We start from the raw sequence: 27,505 nt of genomic DNA on the forward strand, positions 1-27,505 counted from the left end.
GTAGCAAAAGGAGGGAAGTAACTGACTTTGCAGTTCAGGAGCGGAGATCCCTGGGACCATCAAGGGAGAAGAGCGGAGAGCGGGACCCTACCCAGAGAAATAGTGATACCAGAGATGGAGGCACAGGCAGAGACAATGACGCAGAGAGATGGAGCGGCTGAGGACTCTAGACCCAGAAAGGGAGAGGGGCTGTGTGCTGACGACTGAGGGGCAGGCTTATGGGGTATACCCTTTGGTTGGTTGATGATGCATCCAGGGAATTGTAATCATGGCAATGAAACAATATACAGTAGGATGAATGTAAAACTAATATTCTCCCATGTAAACTATCACATAATTCACAATGAAAACTTAAAAAAAGAAGGGAGGATGGTGAAACTTCATGTCACGTACTTTGGGCAAGTTATCAGGTGGGGAAAGTGTCTGGAGAAGGACATCATACTCGGTAATGTAGACAGAGAAAAAGGCAAAGACCCTCAATGAGATGGACTAACAAAGCACCTGCAACAATGGGTTCAAACATAGGAATGATTGTGAGGATGGCCCAGGACCAGACCATGTTTCCTTCTGTTGTAGTCAGGGTAACTAACTATAAATAGGAATCAACTTGATATCACCAAATAAATATCCATAATGTGAGACCTGAGTTATATAAGAAATTCGAATTCTGATTGTATGTGAGATTAACGTAGGGAGTAAAAGACACATTTAACAGAAAACTGAGACTCTTAAATATGATTGTAAGATATGATGCAGAGAAAATATTGTTACATCTGGACTGAATTTCAAATCCCAACAGTATCCAGAGGAAATGGGTCATTTTAGCAATTATTTGTTGTTTTCCACTCTAATTTAAAGGAATGATGAATTTCATCACAGGATAATGTACAAACTTGGCCAGATTGCAAAAGTTGGATTGCAAAAGATTAACAAATCAGCAAGATCTGGGGTCTGCAGTGCAGTCTAGTAACATGGGATCAAGTGCATAAGGTCTACTCCACATTCTAAGGCTGCAACTTCCTTCACGTAAAATATGAGCAGCAACCAGTAGTATACAGTATTGCACGCTCTGTAACACTCTCTTAGGGTCCCTTCAAGCCATCAAATACAGAGACAAGAGAGAACACGAGACAAACTGAGACAGCACACAGCGTGTGCAAGGGAGACGCACTGCACAGAGTGCCTTGTTCTATGAATACTATGTAGAGGCACAGGCTTTTCCTGGGCCGGACAATGCTATGCTCTTGCTCTCTGCTAGCTCACTTCTGACGGCTAAATCACACTTCTGTAACGCTTGCTGGGGTACTCGTACAGGTAAAGAGCCCTGCCACCAAGCCATAAAACCAGTCTCCTTCGGGAGGTGGAGAGAAACAAGCCAGCCCTCTGCCACTCAAGGACCACGGTTGGTCGGTAGGCCATTAATAAAACCATCCTGGAACTGCCAGGCCATCTAACGCACTTTCAGGATGGCAGAGTGAAGACCGCCAAAAATCTCAATTAAATCCATAAGAATATCAGCAAAGAAAGTCAAAATCAACTATTTCATAATTCTCAAAATTAACTAAAGGCCTGCAACATTCCAAGGAGCATTGATCCAAGAAAAACCCGTAGAATCTCAGTAAGAACAGCAACCTCATTAGCATCCTGACTTTTTCTAATATCTCAATGTTTCTCTTCCTCGCTTCACAGCAGCCTAGGAGCCGTGGGAGCAAAGAGAACGTATTTGGAAAAGTCCTGTCCCCAGAGAATTATCTATTTGACTTGTCTAGAAACTTGCTGAAAAGCCCCATTCTCAGGGTATATCTTCAGTTGACCTGAATCAGAGCCCACTCAGTCCTATCCCAGGGTACTTGCCAAAAACCTAAGGACAAATGTAGAACAGTGCAGTGGTCTAAGGCGGCATTATCAGGTGGAGTTTACAGGAGGCTGACCAATGAAGTGAGAAGGAAAAACTGGCAAAGGGGATGCCCATAGAGTGCTGTGGGGAAAAAAATCTCTAACAACTTCCCAGGAATGAAGAACGTTCTGTGCGTTAACAGGACTGTGTGCATGAGCAAGAAAAATCAGAGAAGGCCCTAATTCCTAGGCTCTAGCTGACCTTGAGACTGTGCACAAGCAGGAAGGGAAGGCTAAGGAAGAACTGCAAATGCCAGATGACCAAGGTCATGGCCCAACACACAGAGGACCCCTTGGCAAAGGTTGGGTGACTTAACTGTTCAAGGAATTTATGGAAATTTCTATCCAGTCATTAGCTGATAAGTAAGTTAATTGATCAGAGACTTCAGTAGTATGATATGACATGAAATGACTGAAAATACAAAGTACAGAATAACCCAGAAAAGTTCATAAGCAAACATAACAATAAACCCTGAAGAAAAAGGAAAATCTTGATTTCTTGAACTGTCATGTTAGATTATACTAGAAACAAAAGAATACAAACAAATCAGATTATCTAGCTGAAGAAAAAAAAAAGCCACAACAAATTACTAGAAAGATTTGTTGTTGTTGTTGTTGTTAAGTGCCATCGAGTCGGTTCCGACCCATAGCGACCCTGTAACAGGGTTTCTGAGGGTGTAAATCTTTACGGGAGTAGAAAGCCTTATCTTTCTCCCGCGGAGCGGCTGGTAGTTTCGAACCGCTGACCTTATGGTTCACAGCCCGATTCGTAACCACTACGCTACCAGAGAAAGATACAACCTATCAAAACTAACTCAGGGAAAAACAGAAAATCTGAGTAGCTCTATGACAAGTAAAGAAGTAAAATCAGTCATCAAAAACTCCTAGGCCGTGAAATTAGTCAGTCACAAAAGGAGATACACTGCATAGGACCACTACTGTAAAAGACTAAGAAAAAGAACCCATACTACAGGGGGGAGGGCAGAATTCTTGCTGGTTACCAGGACGTGGGGGGTGGGATGAGGGAAGAGAGGGGAAGGTGGAGCACAGAGCAGGGAAGAGACACAGATAGTTTGGGTGCTGGGGAGGAGGGGCAAAACACAAGAAGGGGGAGGGGGATGGAAGACCAAGGTATATGGGAGAACAGTTAGGCAGGTTTGCATGGGCTAAGTGGGACAGAGGTAAATAATGATGTATGCACAACCTTGGAACAACAGGGCTCTGGGATACAGGGATTGAGACATGGGTGGAATAGGCAAAAGGGGGAAAATAATGTTCAGATGCTTGGCTGTCTTTTGAATCTTGGTTTCCCTGGCATGCCATTATAAAATAGACACTGGAGGGGGAGAGAAAGGAATAGCCAGAAATAGCATTATAGAAAGCTTGTAAGTCCATCTTCTGCCTATAACTGACTGGAATATCTAAAATGGGCCTACAATGTGCCCAGTGAAGGAGGTTTCCTGTGGAGCCTTTGCATTGCATAAGACCATCAGTGGAATCCGGAACCCCATCCACAATCTTCTGAGGTAGGAAATTTCCACTTGAAAGGACAAGCAGACCAGCCTGGAGTGGCTAGAAAAACAGAAGATACTTCTTGAAAGAAAGACCAACAGGAAAAATACCAAACAGTAACAGCAGTCTGACTGACTACTATAAGAACAAGCTAGATGCTTGCCCAGGGAGAAATCAAGGCAAGTGGTTGGGTCCCCTCAGGGAAAACCCCCTTCCAAAACTGAGCAGGCATGCTGTCTGACTGGTGACCACATTGGTTACTGATAAGGGAAAAGCAGCAGCATAGCTGTGAGCTAAGTCCAACCACGTTCAACAGACTCCTGTGAACCCGGGTGCAGACCTGGTTGGCCAGCAGTATGGCAAGACCTGGGAACTCCTGGGCCCAGAGTCAGTGACATAGCCACAGAGGACTACAGTGGAAAATGAAGCGTCCAGCTGATGAGAAGTGAGGGCATATGCACAAGAACACCCACACTTACAGATAATACCCACTTGACCTGGCTTCAATGACTGGATGATCAGAGCTCAACTAGAAGAAGAAAGAAGAGGGGGAGAAAAAAAAGAGTAATCTGATACAATCTGATGAACCTGACCAACACCTATGGATGCAGTAGCTCAAAAGAGGGAACAAATCTTTACAGTGAGGATCATTCCCACCCCCTCAATACACAGGGTAGGCAGGGATGGGCAACTTGGACATTAGCTACCCAGAATAGGGGGGGTGGCTACAAAGGCAAGAAGTGACTGGCTTACAAGCTTTCAAGAGGGAGCCTAGATCCAGAGGGTGCAGAAGAAGGTAGAATCTCCACTGAGAAGTATCCAATCTGTCTGGGCAGGACTGATGAAAGGAGATGTGGATAGCACTCATGTGGTACAACAGTGAATAATTACTATCAGGACTGACTGTGAGGGTTTAAAATGTAAAGGTGGACATTTTGTAGCAAAAGGAAGGAAGTGGTTGACTTTGCAGTTCAAGAGCGAGGTCCCGGAGATCATCAAGGGAGAAGAGCGGAGAGCGGGACCCTACTCAGAAACAGTGACGCCAGAGATGGAGGCAGAGACCATGACGTGGAGAGATGGAGTGGCTGGGAATTCTAGACCCAGAGAGAGAGAGAGAGGGGCTGTGTGCTGACGATCAGCAGGCAGGTTTGCGGAGTGTACCATTTGGTTGGCTGATGATGCATGGAGGGGATTGTAACCACGGGAATGTAACAATATTCAATAGGATGAATATAAAGCTAATGGTCTCCCATGTAAACTACGGCATAATTCACAATAAAACATTAAAAAACAACAACAAACAAACCTCCTATGCTTGTGCCTTCACTAGTGAATTCTACCAAATGTTTAAAAAAGAATGAACACCACCCCTTTACAAACGCTTCCCAAAATGCAAGAGAACACATTCCAACTCACTCTATGAGGTGTCATCCTAATCTCAAAACCAGATAAAGACATTATAAGAAAAATACAGACCAACATTGCTTATGAATATAGATATATAAATCTTCAGCAAATTACTAGCAAACAAAATCCAGTAACATTTAACTTAAAAAAAAAAAAAAAGCTTTTTCACCATGACCAACAGAAATTTAGTCCTGGAGGAGGACAATGTTGGTTTATCATACAGAAGTCTATCAATATAATATACTATATTAATAAGGAACAAAGGAATAAAACCCACATGAAGTTCACATACATAAAAATTACAATTTGCACAAAGTGCTCCTTGGAGGCCAGGATGGCCACACTTCGTTTGGACATATTGTCAGGCGGGACCAGTCATTGGAGAAGGATATCATGTTTGGTAAGGTGGAGTGTCAAGAGAAAAAGAGGAAGACCCCCAGCAAGATGGACTGGCAATATGGCAGCATCTATGGGCTCAAGTGTGGCAACAATTGTGAAGTCGGCCCAGGACTGGACAGTGTTTCGTTCTGTTATGCATAGGGTCGCGATGAGTAGGTATCGACTTGATGGCACCTAAGAACAACATTTAAAAAAAATTAAGATTCAATACAGAGCTCCCTGTACAAAATAACTCATGGCAGGATTCCTTTACATAATGAGTTTCCCAAAGAGACCTAAAGTGACAGGAATACTCACATACATATAACATTTTCAGAAACGTATCTGAATGATCAGCTGCACTGTCAAGAAGCAGTGAGTTGTAATAAAAATTCGGTTATGCTCTGCACTGTCAAGCAGTGAGTTGTAATAAAAATTCGGTTATGCTCATGGAAAGAAACCAATACTATTTCTCATGAACAGGTTTTCCATTAATTAGCTGTGTGACCACGAGAAAGTCACTAAGCTATGCATCTCTTGCCTCCTTTGTAAGAGGGGAGGCGAGGGGAAGCAGACCCTGTGTGAATGACAACATTCAATTAGTTTTCCTGTCTTTACAATGTGACTAAGCGTACCCCAACCACAGGAAAGTTGTGCGTCTCAAAGGGCTCACAGTTAAGTGTTTCACAGATGCAATCACCTCTGCATAGGTACATACAACACAGAGCATTATAACAGCACTATAAAAAACCAACCAAGCAACCAACCCAAACACAAACCCAAGCCTACTGCCATAGGAGTCACACTCATGGCATCTAGGCCCCAGAAAGTCACAATTACGAAATTATGCTGTTCTAAATATTGCTTTAAAGAAGCCAGCCATTAGAGTTCCTTTTCAGGAGCCCTGGTAGCATAGCAGCTTACGCACTAGGCTGCTAACTGTAAGGTCAGCTGCTCCAGGGGACAAAGATGAGACTTCCTACTCTCATAAAGCTTTACAGCCTCACAAACCTTATACAGATTACTATGAACCGGAACCGGCTTGATGGCACATAGCAACAGCAGGTGTTCCTTTATATATATATGTATGTGTAATATATATATATATATATATATATATTGCTGTTATTAAATCTATAATGGCTTCTAACTACCCCATGGCAGCATAAGGAGACTCAAATCTTTCAAAGTAAAATTAGTCAGATTCCAAGAATTCACCTTGAGTCAGTCTCAAAATTTCTGACTTTCCAACTCAAGCAAACTATAGTAACTACTCCAATACATCCTTCAACCCAAAGTAACGTTCAACAAGGTGCACTCTGATGGCACAATGCAGTTCTGGTACCCTGTATCAGGCCACTTGTTCTATATATGCATGCATGCAAGTTCTAGGGCTAACAGCCACACCGATGCCACCGTCTCTGCAGGGATACATATGCTATGGGCTATCAGCATCACACCTTAAGACTAAGTAGAAGACAGAGTGACAAAGGCTTCTGCTACTCTTTGGAACCAAAGTATCACACTGTAACTTGAAGCGGCAAGGGTCACACTTGGCTCAAGTTTTAGAAACTGAAGAATTAAGAGGGTTTGGAGATGAACTGGAGTTCCTGAGTGGAGCTAACAGTTAATGTGCTTGGCTGCTAACAGAAAATTAGAGGCTGGAGTCCAGCCAGAAGTGTCTCAGAAGAAAGCACTGGCTATCTACGTCTGAAAAAAACATCCACTAAAAATCCTATGAGACACAGTTGTGCTCTGACATGCATGGGATCACCATCAGTCTGACTGATTTGACTGGAAATCAACTAGGTGTGTCACCTCCTCATTGCAGGAAGGCTCCTCAGAGCAGCCTGGTAGGTAGAGTCCAGTGTTTCCTTGAATGCTTCCAGTTTAGACCTGAACTCCCAAATCAGTCTGGTCCACTGAAGGCAGTTTATTTGAAAGCGATTCCTTCTTGTACAGAAAACGGACTCCAGTCATGGTCCCAATTTTGTCCTTTTGAAGGAGAAATCGAGTCCTTCTTCTACAGGTTCTTGTTAGATGCCATCGAGTTGGTTTCAACTCATAGTGACCCAATGCAAAACAGAACTCAACAGTCCAGCTCCATCACAATTGTTATACCTAAGCCTACTGCGCTGCCACTGAGTCAATCCATCTCGTTAAGGGTCTTCCTCTTTTCCACTGAGGCTCCAGTTTACCAAGCATGACGTCTTTTTCCAGGAACTGCTCCCTCCCAATAACATGTCCAAAGTATGAGAGACAAAGTCTCACCAACATGGTTTCTAAGGAGCATTCTGGCTGCACTTCTTCCTACACAGATTTGTTAGTTCTTCTGGCAGTCCATGGTACTTCAATATTCTTCTCCAGCACCCTAACTCAAATGCATCAATTCTTATACGGTCTTCCTTATTCAATGTCCAACTTTCACATACATATGAAGTTGAAAATACCATGGGGCTGGGGTCAGGCACACCTTAGTCCTCAAACTTTGTTCTTGAACACTTTAAAGAGGTCTTGTACAGCAGATGTGTCCAATGTAATAGGTCATTTGAATCCTCTTGGCTGCTGCTTCTATAAGTATTGATTGTGGATCCAAGGAAAATGAAGTCTTTGACAACTTTAATCTTTTTTACATTTATCATGATGTTACTTACTGGTCTAATGGTGAGGATTTGGGGTTTTTTTTTTAACACTGAGGTGTAATCTTTACTGAAGGTTGTAGTCTTTCATCTTCATCAGTAAGTATTTTAAGTCCTCTTTGCTTTCAGCAAGTAAGGTTTCATCATCTGCATATTGTTGTTGTTGTTGTTGTTGTTGTTCCGTCTCATAGTGATCCTGCACAGCGTTTCCGAGGCTGCAAATCTTCACAGGAGCAGAAAGCCTCATCTTTCTCCCATGGAACCGCTGGTAGTTTCGAACTGCCGACTGTGAGGTCAGCAGCCCGAATTGTAACCACTATACTACCAGAGCTCCTTATCTGCATATTACAGATTGTTACTAAGTCTTTCTTCAATCCTGATGTCACATTTTCCTTCATAAAATTAAGCTTCTCAAATTATATGCTCAGTATACACAATGAATAAGTATGGTGAAAGACAACAACTTTGGCACACAACTTTACTGATTTTAAACCATTCAGTATCCCCTTGTTTTGTTCTAACAACTGACTCTTGATTTCTATACATGTTCCTAGTGAGCACAATTAAATATTTTTGGAATACCCATCCTTTGCGATGTTATCCATAGCTTATCATGACCCGCACAGTCAAATGCCTTTGCACAGTCTCTGGCATTCTCTGGTTATAGTTGAGATCCACCTGATGTCAGCAATTGATATCCCTAGTTCCATGTCCTCTTCTGAATCCGACCTGAATTTCTGGCAGTTCTCTGTTGATATACTGTTGTAGTTTTTTGTTTTTTTTTAAATGATCTTCAGCAAAATTTTACTTGCATGGGATATCAAAGATATTGGCCAATGATTTCTACATCCCATTGGGTCACCTCTCTCTTTGGAATGGGCACAAATATGGATCTCTTCCAATCGGATGGCCAGGTATTTGTCTTCCAAATTTCTTGGTATAGATGAGTGAGTGTCTACAGTGCCACATCAATATATATTCCATCAATTCTTGGTGCTGTGTTCTTTGTCAATGCCTTCAATACACACTTCAGTACCATCAGCTACTGATCAAACACTACATCTCAAAATGGTTAAACAGCAACCATTTTGTTTTTTTGGTACACTGACTCTGTGTATTCCTTCCATCTTCTTTGGATGCTTGCTTCATCATTCATTATTTTGCCCATAGTATCCTTCAATATTGCAAGCCTTGAATTTTTCCTTCAGTTCCCTCAGCTTGAGTATACTGAACATGTTCTTCCCTTTTGTTTTTCTAACTCCTGCTCTTTGCACAATTCATTATAATACTTGATGTTGTCTTCTCTCAAGTTGCCCTTTGGAAATTTTCTGTTCAGCTGTTTTGCTTTCTAATTTCTTCCATTTGCTTTAGCATCTCTAACACTTCAAAGTCTCTTCTGGCATCCATTTTTTTTTTTTGTCTTTTCTTTCTTTCCTGTCTTTTTAATGATTTTTTGCTTTTGTGCAAGATGCTCTTCCCGTCATCCAGTTTTTCTCACCTGTCATTAGTGCCTAATGCATCAACTTGAGATGGTCTCTACATTCAGATGGGATATGTTCAAGGTCCTACTTTGGCTCTCATGGACTTGTTTTCATTTTCTTCAGCTTTGGCCTGTACTTGCATACAAGCAATTATTGGTGTGTTTCTTCTACATGACATTCCTTTAAATAGCTGTCATCACATTTTCCCCTAGTCATTTCTCCACTGGTTAAATAATACCCATTTCCCTCAACTGTTTCTTATATGACTAGTTTCCACGTCTATCACCTCTCTGAATGCACCCTAGTATGTATGCATCCTCAGTGCTCCACAGGAATGAACACAATGTGATACTCGGGATGGAACAGCACTCCAAATAGGATCTGTGAAGTGCCAAGAGCAGAAAGATTTTTTATCATGCAATAATTTACTGTTTCACTTGTTGCACACACTTCATCTTGTCCACTAAAATAATGGTCCACTAAAGCTTCTGGAGTCTGCTTAATTTATTAACTATTTAAAACAAAAGGCTATAAAGAACAGCACATGGGCTCACCACTCTGCTAAACTTTACTAGTTAAGCTTAAAACTCCTGTACACGGTGCACATCTTCTCCCCAAGAGCAATCTGAACTTGATGTTCATCATTCTTCAGGATCTTCTTAAACACAAACTGTTATTAAAGAAACAAACAAGAAAGTCTCCTAATTCTTACTTGACCAGTGCTTCTTTTGTAATCAAAGTGTTTAACTCTCTATCATTTGTAAAGCCCACTGCTATTGATTCTGACATACAGTGACTCACAAGACTCTTGTGGCACAGTGGTTAAGCACCCGGCTGCTACCAGTCACTCCTGGGAAGAAAGATTTGACATCTGTTTAATATTCACAGCCCTGGAATATGAATGAGGCAGTTCAACTCTGTCCTATAGGGTCACTATGAGTTGCAATAGCAACCAACTCGCAGCAGTGGGACTGGTTTTTGGTATCCTTTCTCAAATTCCCTTCATTGATCCCCTACCCAGCATTTGAACCTCCTCAGATCATCTCTAAATCTCAATTCTGTCATTCACTTTATTAGCTACTTCTCCCATCTCTAAGTCATTTGCAAATCTGATAAAAATATGGTCCAGTCCGTGGGTAGTCACATCTTATTTTAAAAAAAAAGAAAGAAAGAAAGAAAGAAACCACTAACCTAGTTGAGGATGAGGATCGAGTCCTGCGGCAAACCACTGGAGCTCTCCCCCAGGCCAACATGGACCCATCACAGCCAGGTTGTGGCCAGCCACAGCATGGGTTACAAATCCACCTCAGCATGCTGTCACCCAGCAGCACTCTCTACCTTAGCTACTGGAGTGTCGGGGAACCAAACCCACATATGATTATGGGTAGTCAGGCAAGAAAGAACAGAACCCCACAGCATCCAAGCTCCAGTGTTGGTAAGACAGGTCACATTTGTGAAAGGGTTATGTTTGTTCTACAGCTGAGCCTACCCGTGACACCCAGGGGCTGTCTGTCCATCTATCTAAGCCAGAGTGAGTCTGAGGAGTGGGCAATCATGAAGCGAGAGGGGAACACACCAACATTTACCTGTGATGGGGCAGGCCATAATTCAAACTGCTCCAGAACAGAGCATTCTACTCCCACTAAGAGAACCTGGAACGCGGAGTTAAGTAAGTTTAAAATAAGGGATGACATACAGAGACACGTATGTTTTGGTTCTCCAAAACAGAGAGGGGTAACTAATCACAGGGCAGTTAGCTCTGATCCTTGGGGTACTCTTTTTTGTGAGTGGAATATAAATGCTGAAACATAACTACCAGACAAAGAACTAAGAGCAAAGAGGTCATATGACTGTAGTCCTGACTTCACTACATAAACTCCCCAATGCATGTCCAGTATAATAGTGCCTCAGGAGGTTACAAAATTACCTACAAAAGGACTCCACTGTCAGATACCTTTAAACAAAACTAAGTAATAGCCTTCACTGCAGGACTTCTCAGAACCTTATTACTCTGCGGTGTGCTGCCAATCTCTAAGGCGTTATAAGACGCTCCTAAACTGATAGGGTCTCTAAAATCTTACACAGTGTACCTCAAAAGACTAGTGTTCTGCAGAAGGCTTTCAAGAACATGATATGGGGGTTCCTGGTCAAATGACTAAGATGAGTTGGGCACTAACTTTCACTTCAACCTGCCAGACTTATGAATTTCACACTGAGAGAATTTCACACTGCTCCCTGAAGTTGGGGAAGCTACATGAACATCAGAGAAGTTTTGTTCCCTGGTTTGTGATTCAGGTTGAATCACAAGACCAGCTCCAAAGAGTGGGTCATCTCGATCATTCTGTTGTCTAAAAGAGACCTACAGGACTGCCTTCTGTCAGATGGAGACTTTCAATCCCCAGCGCTTTAGGAGAATCCAAATCTAGTGATTACAGACTCAAAGACCCCAATTTAATGAAACCCTCTTCATGAGTTTTCAAGAGAAAGAAAACATGTACACATTTCAGCCGCTTTAAAATGGGGAAACTTTCCAGTAGGACTTTCAGGAAGTCTCAATGTTCAGACTTTAAAAGTTCAGAAGCTGAAAGCAGCTTTTCACATCAGCTTCAAGGAAAATACCAATCGTTTTCAATAACACAACCTAAAGTATGTACATGAGGATTTAGGGGATGAAAACCTTAGAACGGAAAGCCGATGTTCTGGTGTATCAGCCTTACCTCTCGCCCCTACATCAAAAGTGCTTACTCTGTAGAAAATAATATTCAGGATGAAGTTCAAATCCTAGATTACAAAGCAACTCTTTGAGGGCTTTATAAATGCTAGAGGTGACAATTACTTCCAAAAAGGGATCGGGGTCACACTTAAAAAATTAGGCATTAAAGACAGAAATGTGCCCACAATTTCCTGAGCAAACTCTAAAGGGAGATTGCTTTTTTCTTTCTTTCTTTTAAAGGAGAACAAAATTGATAAGCTTTAGTAATACCTTTTAATTCAAAGGAAAAATCTACAAGAAGACGACCTAGTTAAAACTTTACAAGTCCATTTTAAAGGGTCTCGCCAAAAGGAAATCTTGCTAACATTTTGATTTCTTAAGTTATATTAGATCTAGCCAGTTTACCAGCCTGAATTTGCCAAAGGGCCTAATGGTCTCTCTTCAAAAGCCCCACGGAGTGAGCCTCAGCTGCAAAAATTTGCTAATAAAAGTGTCTCCAGCATTTTGCTTTATGACACCACTGTGAGTTGCAGCATTAAAAAAAGAAGGGGGGTGGGGTAAGCCCTTGGCTCAAAAATCAGCTTTATTAGCTCTGCCTGGAATAGGGTTACCAGTGAGGCCCAGTAAGAGGGAGAAAAGTGCCACTGTTCCAGTCACATGCTCACATACGTCTAGTGGTAAGGACCCAACATCCACCCCTTTTCCTACACAACTAAAGTGGACTCATTATCTCAATCTCCTCTTCTCCAATTTCTCCTGAACCCATTCCAATCAGACTAGTGCCCCCACCATAAGGTCAAGGTCACCAGTGACTGACTTTCAAGCTGCTAAATCCAATGGCTATTCCTCATCTTACATGACAATAGCAGCACTTCAAACCTGTGGCCATCTCTCCTCCGTGAAAACTTTGATCCCTGCAGCTTTCTCCTCATCTCACAGGCATCTCTTCTCATCTCCTGGCCACAAATCACTGTAGTGTACCAGGGCTCCACCCCTTCCCTTCCTTAACGATCTCGTCCACTTCCCTGGCTTTAAATACCAGTGGTGTGCTGATGGTTTCCAAGCTTAGAGCTTTAGCCCAGAGCTCATTCTATCACCCTCACCACTGTTTATTTGCCATTATTTCCACTTGGATGTCTTACAGTCACCTCAAGCAGGATTCTGATCTTCCCCCTAAACTTGCTGGCCCACCATCTTCCCTACTTCAGGAAATGGCAATCTCATGCTTCCGGTTGCTCAGGCCAAACACCTTGGGGTCCAGGTTAACTTTGCCTCTCACCATAACCAAACCACCAACAATTGTTGACTCTACCCATCTCTATGAGGAAGTTGGCCAAACCTGGTCCAAGCCAGCATACTCTCTTGCCTAGATTATTTCAGAAGCCTTCTAACTCCTTGCCACTCTCCTTGTCCCCTGCAGCCTAATGATCTGTAGTCAAAATAAGCTTTTTAGAAATGAAGTTGGATCTTATCATTCTCCAGCTCAAATACACTCTAATGGCTTGCCGACACATTCAGAATAAAAGTCAGGGTCCTTTAAAGGAACTAGATGCACTTCTCACTGGCCCTAAGGTTCCTAGCTAACCTTTCAACATGCTGTTGTCCATTTGATCTCCTAGAGAAGTCCAACTTTTTCATTTAAATTTGGAAAATATAGCATTACTTTGATTTTCAAAAGGCATACAAACAGGCACTGCTCTCAGAAGGTTTGGACTTGCTTAATCAAACACAATCTCTTTCTTGCCTTCTGCTTTTCTTCCTTATAATTATGGCAATTCTCAAGCACACTAGAGTGAATGGCATAAAGAACTCCCAAGTACATGTCACTAAGTTCAATGGTTGTAATGCTTTTGGCCATTCTAATTTCATCTAGTTCTCTTTTTTTTTTCTTTTTCTTTCTACAGTTGCTTTGCTTTTCCCCGAACGTCTTAAGAGAGGCAGCTGGAGCAGCCAGGCGACTCCTGAAGTTTGAGTCTCAGCCCGCAAGAACCCTTCCACATTATCCCCTTGGGAGAAAAGTCTGGCGGCACAGGCAGGAGTGAAGCACTATGGGAGTCCTGCCAGCAGCTACAGACCTTCAGAATCAGCCTCACGTGGCGTGGAATTCTGGACTTTCATACACTCTTTTGCTCAGACTCAGCTTCCCCTATCTACTGGGACAACAGGGAAGAACATAAGATTACACTTTCCTCCTTCACATCTGAAATGTCATAATCTAATAGAATGGAGCTTTAGTTCCAGATCTAGCTCTTTGGTTGGTACCACATACTTCTTGCTTACCAATTGTATCAAAAATGGTAAGTTTACCCTTCTCTTTTACCTTATTGCTTTCTTATGTGTACTTTTCTGCCTTTTATTTGAATAGTAAGACACTGTTGCTTACGTAGCTAAGTTGTTCTTGCTAGGTACTGTCCAGTTGGTTCCAACTCATAGGATCCCACATACAATGGACAATTACATGTAAGGAAACACACATAGCTAAAATACAATGCTTTTTAAAAATTAAAACAACATACGACAAAGTTTCAGAGATGGAGAACAAGAGTAAGAGTTGCCAAGGGTTAGAGATGGGGCAGAGGGGAGAGGTGGCTATGGCTGTCACAATACACATACTTCACACGGCATGTTTTGTATTTCCTTGTGGAGGTAGTCACACGACCCACCCCTGCCCCGACACATGATAAAAGTGCAGAGAACGAAATGCACACACATAAGTGCATGCGAACTGGTGATATCTGAATAACTCTGGAACTGCCCTGCTGTCGTGTTCCTCATTACAGAGGATGTGACCGGTCACTGGAGGAGACTTGGGGAAGAATACACTGAAACACTATGCATGAGTTCTTTACAACTTCCAGTGAACTTGTAGTTATTTCAAAATAAAAAGTTAACAAAAAATCAATATGGATAAATACTGAAAATTCGTCATTCCTCAGAATGATTCATGCATTTTTATCATAAAAATAAACAGCTTGCGATTTTGTCATTGTTATCCACTTAAAAACATAGTATTCAGTAAAGTGTCAGGAATCCTGAGGACACACACAGAAAGATGAATATAAAATCCTAAGTACCAAAATGGCCTAGGTGCTCAATGAATCATCTAACTTGTCACTTCACTGATTACGAGGAGCCCTGTTTTAGTGACCAGAGATACTAAATCTTTGAGGCACAGCTACTGACAAGACGGATCTAGAGCAGTCATTATTAAAGGACAGAAGAACCACAGCTAACATAGTATAACTTTCACTGTGAAAGGGTAAAGCCTCAAAGTAGAAAATGGAAAGGATGTGGAAAGGAAGTAAAAGTCAAAGCCAATAGTCCTCCCCAATTGGGGTTCCTTGCTCTTCAGTCAGTTACTAATTTGGCAGAAAGATTTTAGCAAACAGGTTTTCTCCAAGGGCACACATAAGAGTTCACAGTGACAGTTCCACAGAACTGGCCCAGTGTCACTAAAATCCCAAGGCACCTAGATTAAACAGAGAGAGGAAAGGAAGGGGGGCTGGGTTGGGCAGGGGAGTGGGAGACAGATGGGGGAAAGAGTGAGACCTCCAAAACAAAATCATAAACAGAAGGGCATGACTTTAAACAGAAGGACTCGGACCCTCTTTCAAAAACAAAACCACTGCAACAAACAGAACTACTATTTACTTTCATTAATTTGTAATATTTGTGTTAAGAAGTTACTCTGGTAGTATAGTGGTTATGAGTCGAGCTGCTAACCTCAAGGTCAGCAGTTTGAAGCTACCAGTCATTCCATGGAAGAGGCTTTCTGCTCCTGTAAAGATTTACAGCCTCAGAAACCCTATAACAGGGTAGATAATGAGTTGAAACCGACTTCACGGCACATAACCACCACCACACTATTTTAACATTTAGAAAAACAAAGCCAATTCTACCAACCACTAGCCATCTGCAGCCACCTCAGTGTGAAAAGTGTACATTGTTACAAGAGTTCTATGGGAGTTTTGGTGTGGCACTGTGGGATAATACACGGAGCCACAAGGTCGATTAGAACCACAAGACTGACAGTTCAAACTCACCAGGGTCGCTATGAGCCGGAACCGACTCCACGTCACTTAACAATGTCACAGTTGCTATGAGTTGGAAGTGGCTCAACAACACCAAACAGTAACAAATATCAGAATGTTTCTATTCTTACCCATGTGAACACTAGGCTGAACAATGACGACAACAACAACAAATGCCCCTGGCCAAAGTGCTAAGAAGGCTGGGAGACAACTGGACTACTGTGTAGCAAATTTCACTGTTCACACCTGCAGAATAATCCCAACAGCATAAGCAATCTACCCAGAAATGCAGCCCTATTGTGGCAAGAGAGGAGCTCTTCTCCCACTAGATCGTATCTTTAACTGATAAGCCCTTTGGATGAGAAAGCCAGCCGCAGATGTGAAAGCCACATGGCTCTCAACAAAGCAAGACAGCAAAAAGCGGTGTCAAAAGAAATGGTCCCTGAAAACAGCAGCTCTCCAGCCAGAATGAAGATTTTATCTTCTAATGTTGACTTTGTGTAAAGCAGCTAGCTATTAGACACTGTTCCAAGACTTCAGCTAACAGCATCACGCTGAAATCCAGGCATTGGATTCATTTAGCTACACCCTTGTTTTTAACTTTTGGGAGCATGGCCAACGTGTAAAGTTAGAATCTAACAAAGCAAATTTCCAAGGGGAAAGAAAAAGACAATTTAGGTACTGTCATCGAAAAGCTCTGAGTTGGGCTTAGTTCCACTATGGGAAATTTTTATTTAGTGACTTTTAGCACTGAAATAGTTTTCATCATTTCCTAAAGACATACTGTCCTTGAAAAATACTGCCTATCAATCAGCCCACTGAAATAATATATGGCAACCAAAAATACCAAACAACCTTTTCAAATTCATATGGAAATAGAGTAACTTTTGGCAATATGTTTCATAAAGAAATAGAGCACCAGCAGCAATTCTCTTAGTTGTCCTGCATCATGCTACTTCATGGGACTGTCACAATAGAAACCACCTCGAAACTCTCACCACCTTCAAACCGCCTGGGCATTTTTCACTTAACATTTTTTATGGTGCTTTGGACCTTGCTGTAAAGTCCTCGACCACTCAGTTTTATTGAACCCTTTCTCTAAAAGGCATATAAAATCTTTATAGAATCTGAGGATGGGATAATGGTAACTACTAGACCATCAAATCTTAAGCAGTTGTGGCAAATAGATACTTCATTGTCTTCTGGGGAATGTCGCTGTTCATCAAAAGTCTTATTACGTAAAGCAAATCATAACACTTATGAGAAATCAATTATAAACTTGTGGCCAAAAACAAAGAGAACAAGAGGGCAATTTGTATGGCATGAACCCTTGTCTCTCAAAGTGAGGCTTGGCCACATCAGCATCACCTGAGAGCTAGTTAGAAATACAGAATTCCCAGGCCCCGTGGCACTGCAGGTTAATGAGTCAGACTACAAAGTTGTTTGAACTGCAAGGTAGGTGGTTCAAGCTCACTAGCTGCTCCTTGGAAACCCTATAGAGGGTCGCTATGGGTCAGAATCGACTCAATGGCACTTAACAACAACCCCAAACCAGACAACCATACATGTTACTATCAAGTCGATGCCAACCCAAGAGAACAAAGCACAACAGCACCATAGGGTTTCCAAGGCTATAGTCTTTACAGAAAGGTCGCTTGGTAGTACTGTGGGATAAGCACTGCACTAACCAAGGTCGACTGTTCAAATCCACCAGTTGCTCTATGGGAGAAAGATGAGAGGCTTTCTAAGTTCACACACACTTACAGTCTTGGGAGCCCTATACAGGGTCACTGTGAGTTGAAATCTACTCGATTGCAATGGGTATGTTGGTTGGTTTTTGCCCCGGTAGTCTTGACAGAAACAGACTGCCACATCCTTCTCCCACCAAGTGAGGTGGTGGGTTCAAACTGCTGATCTTTTGGCTAGTAACTGAGCACCAGATCGCCTAACAAATAGAATTTAAAATCTCACTATTGTCCAATTGCTTCTACTGCCATCGAGTCAGTTCTGATTCACAACAACCTTATAACAGAACAAAGCAGAGATGCTCCATAGCGTTTCCAGGGTTGTTATCTGGAAGAAACCGGACTTTCTTCTGCGGAGCAGCAGATGGGTTTGAACCGCTGTCCTTTCAGTGTAGCTGAATACTGTACCCGTGGTACCACCATGGCTTCTTGGTCCTACCCCAGAACTCCTGAATCTGAATTTGTATTTCATCAAATACAATAAAGTCTGACTTAGCTATAAATTCCCACCAGACCCCTCCATGGGCATATGACCCCAAGCAGGCCCAAGAGGGGCAAAATGATCTGTGGTTCCCTCAGTGCTCACAGGCCTCAATGACTGGGGTCCTAGGAGTCTTAGGGGAATCTGGACAATCTGCCTGAAACACAATTTCACTGTCGTGACCTTCAGCTACCAACCTAAGGATGGCCTCTACTGACCCAGAGACTGTGCAGGCTAGCTCCGTGAAGGCCTGCAGATTTGCTCACAAAAAGATGATCACTTCCGGTAAGGGCTGAGCTCCCTCCAATGAAGTTGTTACCCAGCTCATTGATGCTTCAAATCTGTCATTTGGTTCTGTACATTTCTGCTCCACAGAGGCTTCAGACATTTTAGGTACATCTAGAAGACTGGCTCATGGCAACTTACCTGTGCACACCTTCCGAGGTCTCTCCTGTCCAGGTACTGAAATATATTGATTGCCAATTCATAAGGCAGTTGGACATCAAAGAAGGGCACATCATCCATTTCATTCTGAGGAGAAAAGAGAAAGGAACTAGCTTACAAGTGTGACATCAGAAAATTACTCACAGTCAGAGGCCCTGAACTCAGCAAAGGCATTCTCAGATCTCCATAGAAGACGAGGGTGACCACTCTGCTCCCCAGGAGAGAACACAGTGTGTTGGCTACTTCATGGAGCACAGTCATAGACCTAATTCAGAACCTAACCACCACTTTCAGTGCACGGACCCTCACAGACCAACCCTTCTCACCTTCACCTAGTATACCCAGAAGACCATTTCCCATCAGGCTTTGACAAGGAAAAGGGGGTGCCATGTTACAATCAGGGTACTCCAGTACCATGGAGTTGGTTCCTAGTCACAGCGTCCCTGTAGGACAGAGGTGAACTGTCCCAAGCAAACTGCCAACCTTTTCATTTGCAGCTGGATGCTTAACAACTGTGCCACCAGGGCTCCCATAATTCAGGTACATCATTGAGTCAGTCCAAAGATTGGTGGAGAGCCTGTTGGCTTCTAAGGAAAGAGTAGCAGCCGGTGATCTTGGAATCAGCAAGGCCTCCCCTCCTCCCAGAAGTACTGCTATCCTCTTCCAACTTGGAGGTACATGAGCACCCACCAATGGAGAAACACTGACGTATTTTCATTAGTAAAAGGAGAATGAAGCCGTGAATAGGAGGAAAAAGTAAATAAACGGAACTCTGCCCATGGCCGAGGTGAATGCTAGCTCCCCTCAGCCACTGGAGAAGCTCAACGTTTCCTAATATACTCAGGAGGTTATGCTGGAGAACCTGAGCAAGCCAAGGCAAACAAAGCTTTTCTTCTTCAGTGTCAGTTATTAATGCAGAGAACCTTAGAGCTCGCTGCCTTTTGGATAAGCAATTCAAGATGAGGTAACAAGCTTCATTTGAGAGATAAGGCTGTCATGACGATCTTGGTACTACAAAGAAATCAGAGTGTGAAACAGAAAAAAAGCCAAGTGTCTCTGCGCCCCTCCGCCGGTTCACAAAATCACCTGCCAAAGCTCACTTTGGGGTGTGCTCCAGCAAAGCTCAGCAAAGCTGTGCTCTTTGTTCCCCTGGAACTTACTTAACAAAATTCATTTTTAATCAGCTTTGGCTGACATCCGGGACTTATCGGTAGCAAGCAAACTGTTAACTCCCGCCTTAACTACAATCATCTTACGTACTGCAAGGAAGGCTGCATTCTCAAAGTAGAAAACAGTCTCAGCAGTTTTAGGGAGTCTAAGAACTGATTTAGATTCCACCGAAAACCAGAGTGAAGATCTTCTGGGATTCACATTGCTGGTCACTTAGGAGTCTCAGAACTAACAAAAAATAAGCCTAGAAGGTATGCTTAAATTCTAAAAAGAAACAAATAGGCATGACTTGTTGAATATAAAAGAGACGATCTGCTTTGTTAACCTTTGTCCAATTCAAATAAAAAGCTAAAGGAAAAGAAGAGGGGGAAAAAAAAAAAGCCTAGTCCCAAGGAAGAAATACGGTAGTTGACTGCAAAAACAGAGTCAAAAAGATCTCTGGAGGAAAATGTCATCTTCTCAGTGCCTTCCAACCTGAGACACTTATCTTCTGGCTCTAGTATCAGGTAGTGTTCCACTGCTAGTCGTAAGGGTTTGCATTAGCCAGTATTTTCAGAAGTAGGTTGCCAGGCCCTTCCTTCTTCCTAGTCTTAGCCTAGAAGCTCAAATGAAATCCATTAACCATCGGTGATCCTGCTGGTATTTAAAATATTGGTGGCACAGCATGCAGCATCACAGTGACACACAAGCCATCACAGTACAAAAAACTGACAAAAATGTGGTGGCAAAAAACAAGGTCATACTATAACTGATTGGAATACCTAAAAGGGGTTCTAGAACTTGTCCAGTGAAATAGGCCTCTTGCGGAGCCTTTGCAGTGTATAGGACCTTAGGTGGAATCATGAGTCCCATCCAGAACCTTCTGAGGAAGGGCATTCCCACTAGAAAGGACAAGCAGACTAACCTGGAACAGCAAGAGTGACAGAACATACATCTTCAAAGAAAGATCATCAGGAAAAACCCAAAACAAAAATGGCAGTATGACTGGCTACTACAAGAATAAGCAAGTTGTTCGCAGGAAGTCATCAAGGCAAGCAATCACATTCCCTCAGGACAAATCCTGCTCTCAGATTAAAACTCAAAGGGAACACATAAGCGGGCATATAAGCTTGCTGACAAACACGATGGTCTACTGGTGAGTGGAAGAGGGGGAAAAGCAGCAATGAAGAAATGGGCTGAGTTCAACCACTTTCCAAGGACTCCCGTTGACCTTGTTGAGATGAGAGAGAGAAGAGGAAGGGTTGGTCCAAAGTGTGGTGAGACCTGGGGACACCTGAGCCCATGGACAAGGACACAGCCACAGAGGGCTAGAGCTGAGAGTGAAGCATCCAGCTGATATGAAGTGAGGGGAGACGTACAAGAACACTTAAACATGCAGGTAGTACCCGTTTGACCTAGCCTCGATGGCTTGATAAGCACAACTCAATTAGAGGAAGATAATTTTTTTTTTTTTTTTATAAAAGAACCAAGGATAAATTGCTACAATTTGATGAACCTGAACTATACTCATGGAGGAAGTAACTCTAAATACCAACAGTGAGGGAAGGAGTCTTCACATAAAGTATCAATGCTATTATTCCCTATGTACACAGGGTAGACAGGAACGGGCAATTTAGACATTGGCTACCTAAAATGAGGGGGTGATAAAGGCATGAAGTGACTGGCTTATAAGTTTTCAAACTGGAGCTTAGTTTAAGAGTGTGTGAGGGAAGATAGAGTCCCCACTGAATAGTTATCATCTTGTCTAGATGGGTCTGGTAAAAAGAGATGGGGATAAGAGTCTTATGATTCAAAAGTAATTGTTATCATGACTATTGCAACTGTCACAATTGTAAAGGTAGAAGTTTCGTGACAAAAACGCAAGCAGTTAATCTTACAGTCCAGAAGCAGAAGACCCTAGGACCATCAAAGGTGAAGAACACAAGCAGAATGCCGAACCATATCCAGAGAAGCAGCAACACCAGAGATGGAGGCAGACATAGGGACATGGAGAGAGGGAGCAGCTGAGAACTCTAGATTCATGGGAGAGAGTTGCTGAGAGCTTGCAGCCAGGAGGCAGGCTTGCAGACTGTGCCCTTTGGTGGTGTTTAAAAAAAAAAAAAAAAACAACCTGAGTGTTTAAAAAAAACGGCTCTAAAAGGAATAGAAATATACTGTTAACTGATGGTACATGGAGGGAATTAAAATCATTGTAATGAAACACGCTGTATGATTTGTTGAATGTAAAACTGATGATCTGCCTTATTGACTTTTACTTGATTCACAACAAAAACATTAAAAACAAAAAAAACAAGGCTCAAGTAGTTGACAGAATACTAATTGTGAAGCTTCAACAAACAGATGCAATGCTGTGCACATAATAAATTGACTATACCAAGAAATTTGGAAGACAGCTACCTGACAACTGACTAGAAGACAGCTGTATCTGTGCTCAATTCAACAGACTATAGAAATTATCAAACAATATCATCAATATTACATACAACTAAAATTTTGCTAAAAATTTACATATTGGCTATCAAAAATGGGGTGAGGGACTACAAAGGTATGAAGTGGCTGGTTTACAGGATTTCATGAGTGTGCTTAGTTTCAGAATGAGGGAGGTAAGGTAAAATCTCCATTGAAAAGAGTTTCCCTCTTATCCAGATGGATGTGGAGAAAGGGGATGGGTGGGGGCAATGGTGATAGAATTTTATGATTCAATTGTGAGTAACTGCTAGCAGGATTAACTGTGATTGTCACAACTGTAACTGTAGAAGATGTATAACTAAAAGAGAGAGTAGAGTTCATCTTTCATTTCAGGACTAGGCCTGAAATGAAAGACACTACTTGATGACTCCAGGACCACCAAGAAGAACAAGCAGGAGTGACACGTGAGATCCCTACCTAGAAAAGCAGTGACAGCACACAGTGACAGAGGAAGCATAATGGAGAGACCAGACAGCTGCAGGCTCTGAGCCCTCGGACTGAGGAAAGGCTGCGTGCCTATGAGCAAGAGGCTGGCCTGCAGAATGTGCCCTTTGGAAATTTGTGAAATATAAGATGTAAACGGGGAACCACAGAGAGGATACTTTTTGTTGCAGGGAGGAGGTTGTAATCAGTGAAATGAAACAAAATATGTAATTTTGAATGTAAAGCTAATGATCTTGTCTGCAAATCTTCACTCCATTCACAATAAAGTTAAAAAAATTAAATAAATTTTTGCTGAAGATAATTAAAAACCATGTATAGCAGTGCAACAGGAAATGGCTAGAAACTGAAGCTGGATTCAGAATAAGACACAGAATGAAAGCGATCAGTACTGATATAGGAAGGATCTTAGATGAAAGCAGAAAATTCCAGAGAGATATTTATTTGGGATTTGTTGACTATGCAAAGGCATTTGATTGTGTGGATCATAACAAATTATGACTAACACTGGGAAGAATGGGAATTCCAGAACACTTAATCATGCTTAAGGAGCTCTGGTAGCGTAGTGGTTATGAACCACAAGGTCAACAGTTCGAAAGTACCAGCTGTTCCACAGGAGAAAGCTGAGGCTTTCTGCTCCTGTAAAGATTTACAGCCTCGGAAACCCTGTACAGGGTCGCTATGAGTCGGAACCAACTCCACGACACATAACTACCACCATGCCAGAGAATTAATAAATTTGTCTTAGAAGTGCAGCCAGAATGCTTCTTAGAAACAGAGACGGCTCAACTTTTCATGTTCTTTGAGCATGGTTCTCAATGGTTTGGCAGCTTTTGTGATGACCCTCCATGATGTGATATGATGTGATAAACCAATAAGAAGACTGAGGGTTTGGAGTCCTGGTAAGGCACTGTAAGATAAGCACTGACTGGTAACTGCACCTAGGAAACCCACACAGGGTTAATACGAGTCAGAATCAGCTCAATGGTATTTACCAGCAGCAGCAATAACCTTAATCCCATCATAACCCTGATCTGATGTCAGGGAGTTCCCTATGGGTGCAGCCTGCAATACCTTTTCTCTTACAAAAGACAAAGGGGAGGGAAGTAAGCAGAGAGAGGGAAGAGCTGGGAGTGGAGTGAGTCCTTTGGAGCTGGGGTCCCTGTACTGTGAAGCTCCTAGATGCAGAGACAGTTGGAGGTCTCCAAGGAAGGGTACGCCTACAGATGCTGAAAGGAGACAAGGACCTTTCCCCAGAGCTGACAGAGAGAGAAGCTTCTCCTACAGCTGGCACGCTCAACTGAGAAAATGTATTTCTGTTAGAGCAACACTAGATCAGACAGCCAGAATTTGGTACCAAGAGTGGGGTGCAGCTCTAACAGATACTTAAACTGTGGAAACGGGAGTGGCACCATTCACTACGCCTCCTAGTGGGCCACTTGCAAACTTTTTGTTTCCAGTCCCTGTGACCCTAGGCTCTTTGGTTCTAAAAGGATGAATACTCCCACCCACTAAGACACCCAGCGACACAAGTGATCCCACTGAACGGAAACTTAAGAATGTCCCTCCCTGCACCACACCTTGGCCTTCTCATAGCTCTGGATCAACAGGCAAAGAAGGGATGGTGTGATGGACCCTGGTTACCAAGTGGAAATCAGATTACTATTACATCATGGAGGTAAAGAGATATGTCTGGAATCCAGGAGATTCCTTAGGACGTCTCGTAGTACTACCACGCCCAGTGATTAAAGTCAATAGTAAACTACAGCAAACCAATTCTGACTTGACTACAAATGGTCCATACACTCCAGGAATGAAGGTTTGGGTAATCACACCAGGGGATAAGCCATGACCAGCTGAGGCGCTTGCAGAGAGCAAGGGGAATATAGAATGGGTGATGGAAGACAGTAGTTCTAAATACCACCTATGGCCATGTGACCAGTTGCAAAAACGAGGACTACAATTGTTCTAAGTATTTTTCTCCTTGTATGTGTGATCACTTATAAAATGTAAATGGGGTTAGTGTGTTTTGGCAGTGTGCATGCTACTATCTTGTTAGGCACATGTATGACTTTATAAGGACCTTTTTTAGAAATTATTTAGGGTTTATGAAGATATGTACAGGTGCTAAGTTGACTGTAATAGTCAAGGCTTTATACCAACTTGACTGGGCCAGGATTCTCAGAAATTGAGCACTTAAGACATACTAAAAGGAGCTCTGGTAGCGTAGTGGTTACGAATCGGGCTGCGAACCTTAAGGTCAGCAGTTCGAAACTACCAGCCGCTCCGCGGGAGAAAGATGAGGTTTTCTACTCCTATAAAGATTTACACCCTCGGAAACCCTGTACAGGGTCACTATGGGTCGGAACTGACTCGACAGCACTTAACAACAACAATACCGCATGATGAGATCTAATATAATGTAATCACCTCCATGATAAGGTCTACTCTGATTAGCCAATCAAATGAAAGGAAGATTCCCTGGAGGTGTGGCCTGTTTTGAATGAATCAGACACTCCAGCAAAGCTTGCTTACTTTTTACTGAGTCTGGATCCGGCATCTGGCACATCACCCAACCACTGGTTCTACTGTCTGCCGACCCTGCGAGTCCGCAGCAACCTGCCATCTTACATGCCTGACCTACCTGCCTGCCTGCCATCTGACCTACGATCTTGGGTTCATCAGTCCTGCAGCTGTGTGAATCAGAAGCCTCCAGTCTGACATCTGACGCATGGACAGGGGACCTGCCAAGCTCTTACAGCCATGTGAGCAATTTCCTTGATATAAACCTCTCTTCTACAAAAAGTCCTTAGAGAGTCATACTTGTGCCTAAGGTATATATATATATACACACATATACATATATAAGTTTCACTGCTTTTGCTTCTCTAAAGAACTCAGTCTATGACACTTGGTAAATCAGAGGGTCAGCATAAGAGGATGGTCTCAAAGAGAAGGACTGACTGCAGCTGAACAATGGTTCAAACATAGGAACAACTGTGAGGACAGTGCCGGACAGGACGACATTCTGTTTTATAGTACACAGGGATGCTATGAGTCAGAATCAACAATAACAAAGGAAAAAGAAGTACGAGTTGATCATTCTCTATGGGCAACGAAGGAACAGCATATTAAATCAGTAGAGAAATGTTCACCAGAAGGAAAAAAATCTGCAAGTGTAATCTGAAGGCAAAGGATCCCTGTCCAAAAAAAACAATGAAAAGTCATTGGTTTCACGTCAGGCTAGATCCCCTCCCATGAGTAATCAGCTTCACCACTCCAGAGCATTCACCTTCTTTCCTGGCCCAGAGACAAATAAGACCCCTCCACACAACACTCTAGAATGGCACACACTTGTAACCCTGGACTTCCTTCTGCTTTCTCTTTTGAATTATTGTGACAAGGGTCAAGTGGTTAAAGACAAAGGGAGAGAGAGAAGTCCTTATCTTCATGACAACCAGAACACAAGCTCAGAAAAGCATGCACTCATCCAGACTGAAGTTGTACTCTATGTTTCACTGCTAGAGACTTGCCAGGCATTGCCTTCGAAAATCAGCTCCACTCCAGACTCACTATGAACTGGATGCTGGGCTGATACACGGTGACAAGGAATGAGACACCACCATCTCTGTTTATGACAAGGAATGAGACACCACCATCTCTGTTTATGACAAGGAATGAGACATCACCATCTCTGTTTACACCTCTTCTAGTGCGAACTCTTAGTTGCTGGAACCCTCCTACTTTCAGCTATTTGGTTTGCTCGTTTCCCCTCCACATTCTGGAAGACAATGCCACCTGCTCTCTTAGCACACCCCCAGACCTGCTCCCACCCTCCTAGACCCCAACCACCACAATCATTCAGACGCAGGCCAGCATGGAGGCCAGAGAACAGAAGAACAGATTCACACTAACAATTCTGGTTTGGCCAGCCCACCTCCCACACTACATGCCCCTGGGTCTCAGCTTCCTCAATGGTAAAAAGGAGATAATAGCATCCCTATTTCATTGGGCAATTGTGAGAATAAAATGGAATGATACATGGGAAGACTTGTCTCCCTGGATAGGCAGAGGATTGTTTGATGACTGTGGAAATGAGGCAGGGTAGCAAAACCTAAGCTACTCCAAAGTCTAAGCACTGTGAGCATCCATTAACAGGAGGCTTTTCCAAGAGGACGTCCAGAGCAACGACTAAAGAGGATTTGCTCCAGTTCACAGTGGACAGAGGGTATGTCCTGGCTTCCCACACTAGCAGACAATCACAGAGATATCGTACTATGCTTACCAGTAACACGATGGTTCTTGATCATTTATGAGTTCTGGAGCACAACAACAGTTTCAAAGCACTGAATTTTAATTATGTAAACACCAGCATAATGTAGCCAAACTTTTTTTTTTTTTAATGCTGTACTCTTTTAGAATTATTACTGTGTTGCTGAAAGTGAAGAGGACTTGAAACATTTACTAATGAAGATCAAAAAACACAGCCTTTGGTATGGATTGCATCTCAATGTCAAGAAAACAAAAATCCTCACCACTGGACCAATAAACAATATTCTTTATCAATGAAGAAAAGACTGAAGTTGTCAAGGACTTCATTCTTCTTGGATCAATTATCAACATTCACGGAAGCAGCAGACAAGAGATCAGATGACGTATTGCACTGGGCAAATCTGCTGCACAGGAACTTTTTAAAGT

General features: G+C 42.6%; 1 protein-coding gene across 1 annotated transcript in view; it reads right to left on the reverse strand.

Annotated features, from left to right (window-relative positions):
- The window catches only part of FBXW8 (F-box and WD repeat domain containing 8), a 237,150-nt gene that overhangs the window by 190,640 nt on the left and 19,005 nt on the right, over positions 1-27,505 (reverse strand). Inside the window, exon 2 of the mRNA XM_006865507.1 lies at positions 18,710-18,814. Within this exon, the coding sequence (XP_006865569.1) occupies positions 18,710-18,814 (105 nt within the window). The remainder of the gene's footprint in view (positions 1-18,709; positions 18,815-27,505) is intronic.

This window comes from Chrysochloris asiatica, unplaced genomic scaffold (genome assembly GCF_000296735.1).
Source record: "Chrysochloris asiatica unplaced genomic scaffold, ChrAsi1.0 scaffold00078, whole genome shotgun sequence".
Classification (NCBI taxonomy): Eukaryota; Metazoa; Chordata; class Mammalia; order Afrosoricida; family Chrysochloridae; genus Chrysochloris; species Chrysochloris asiatica.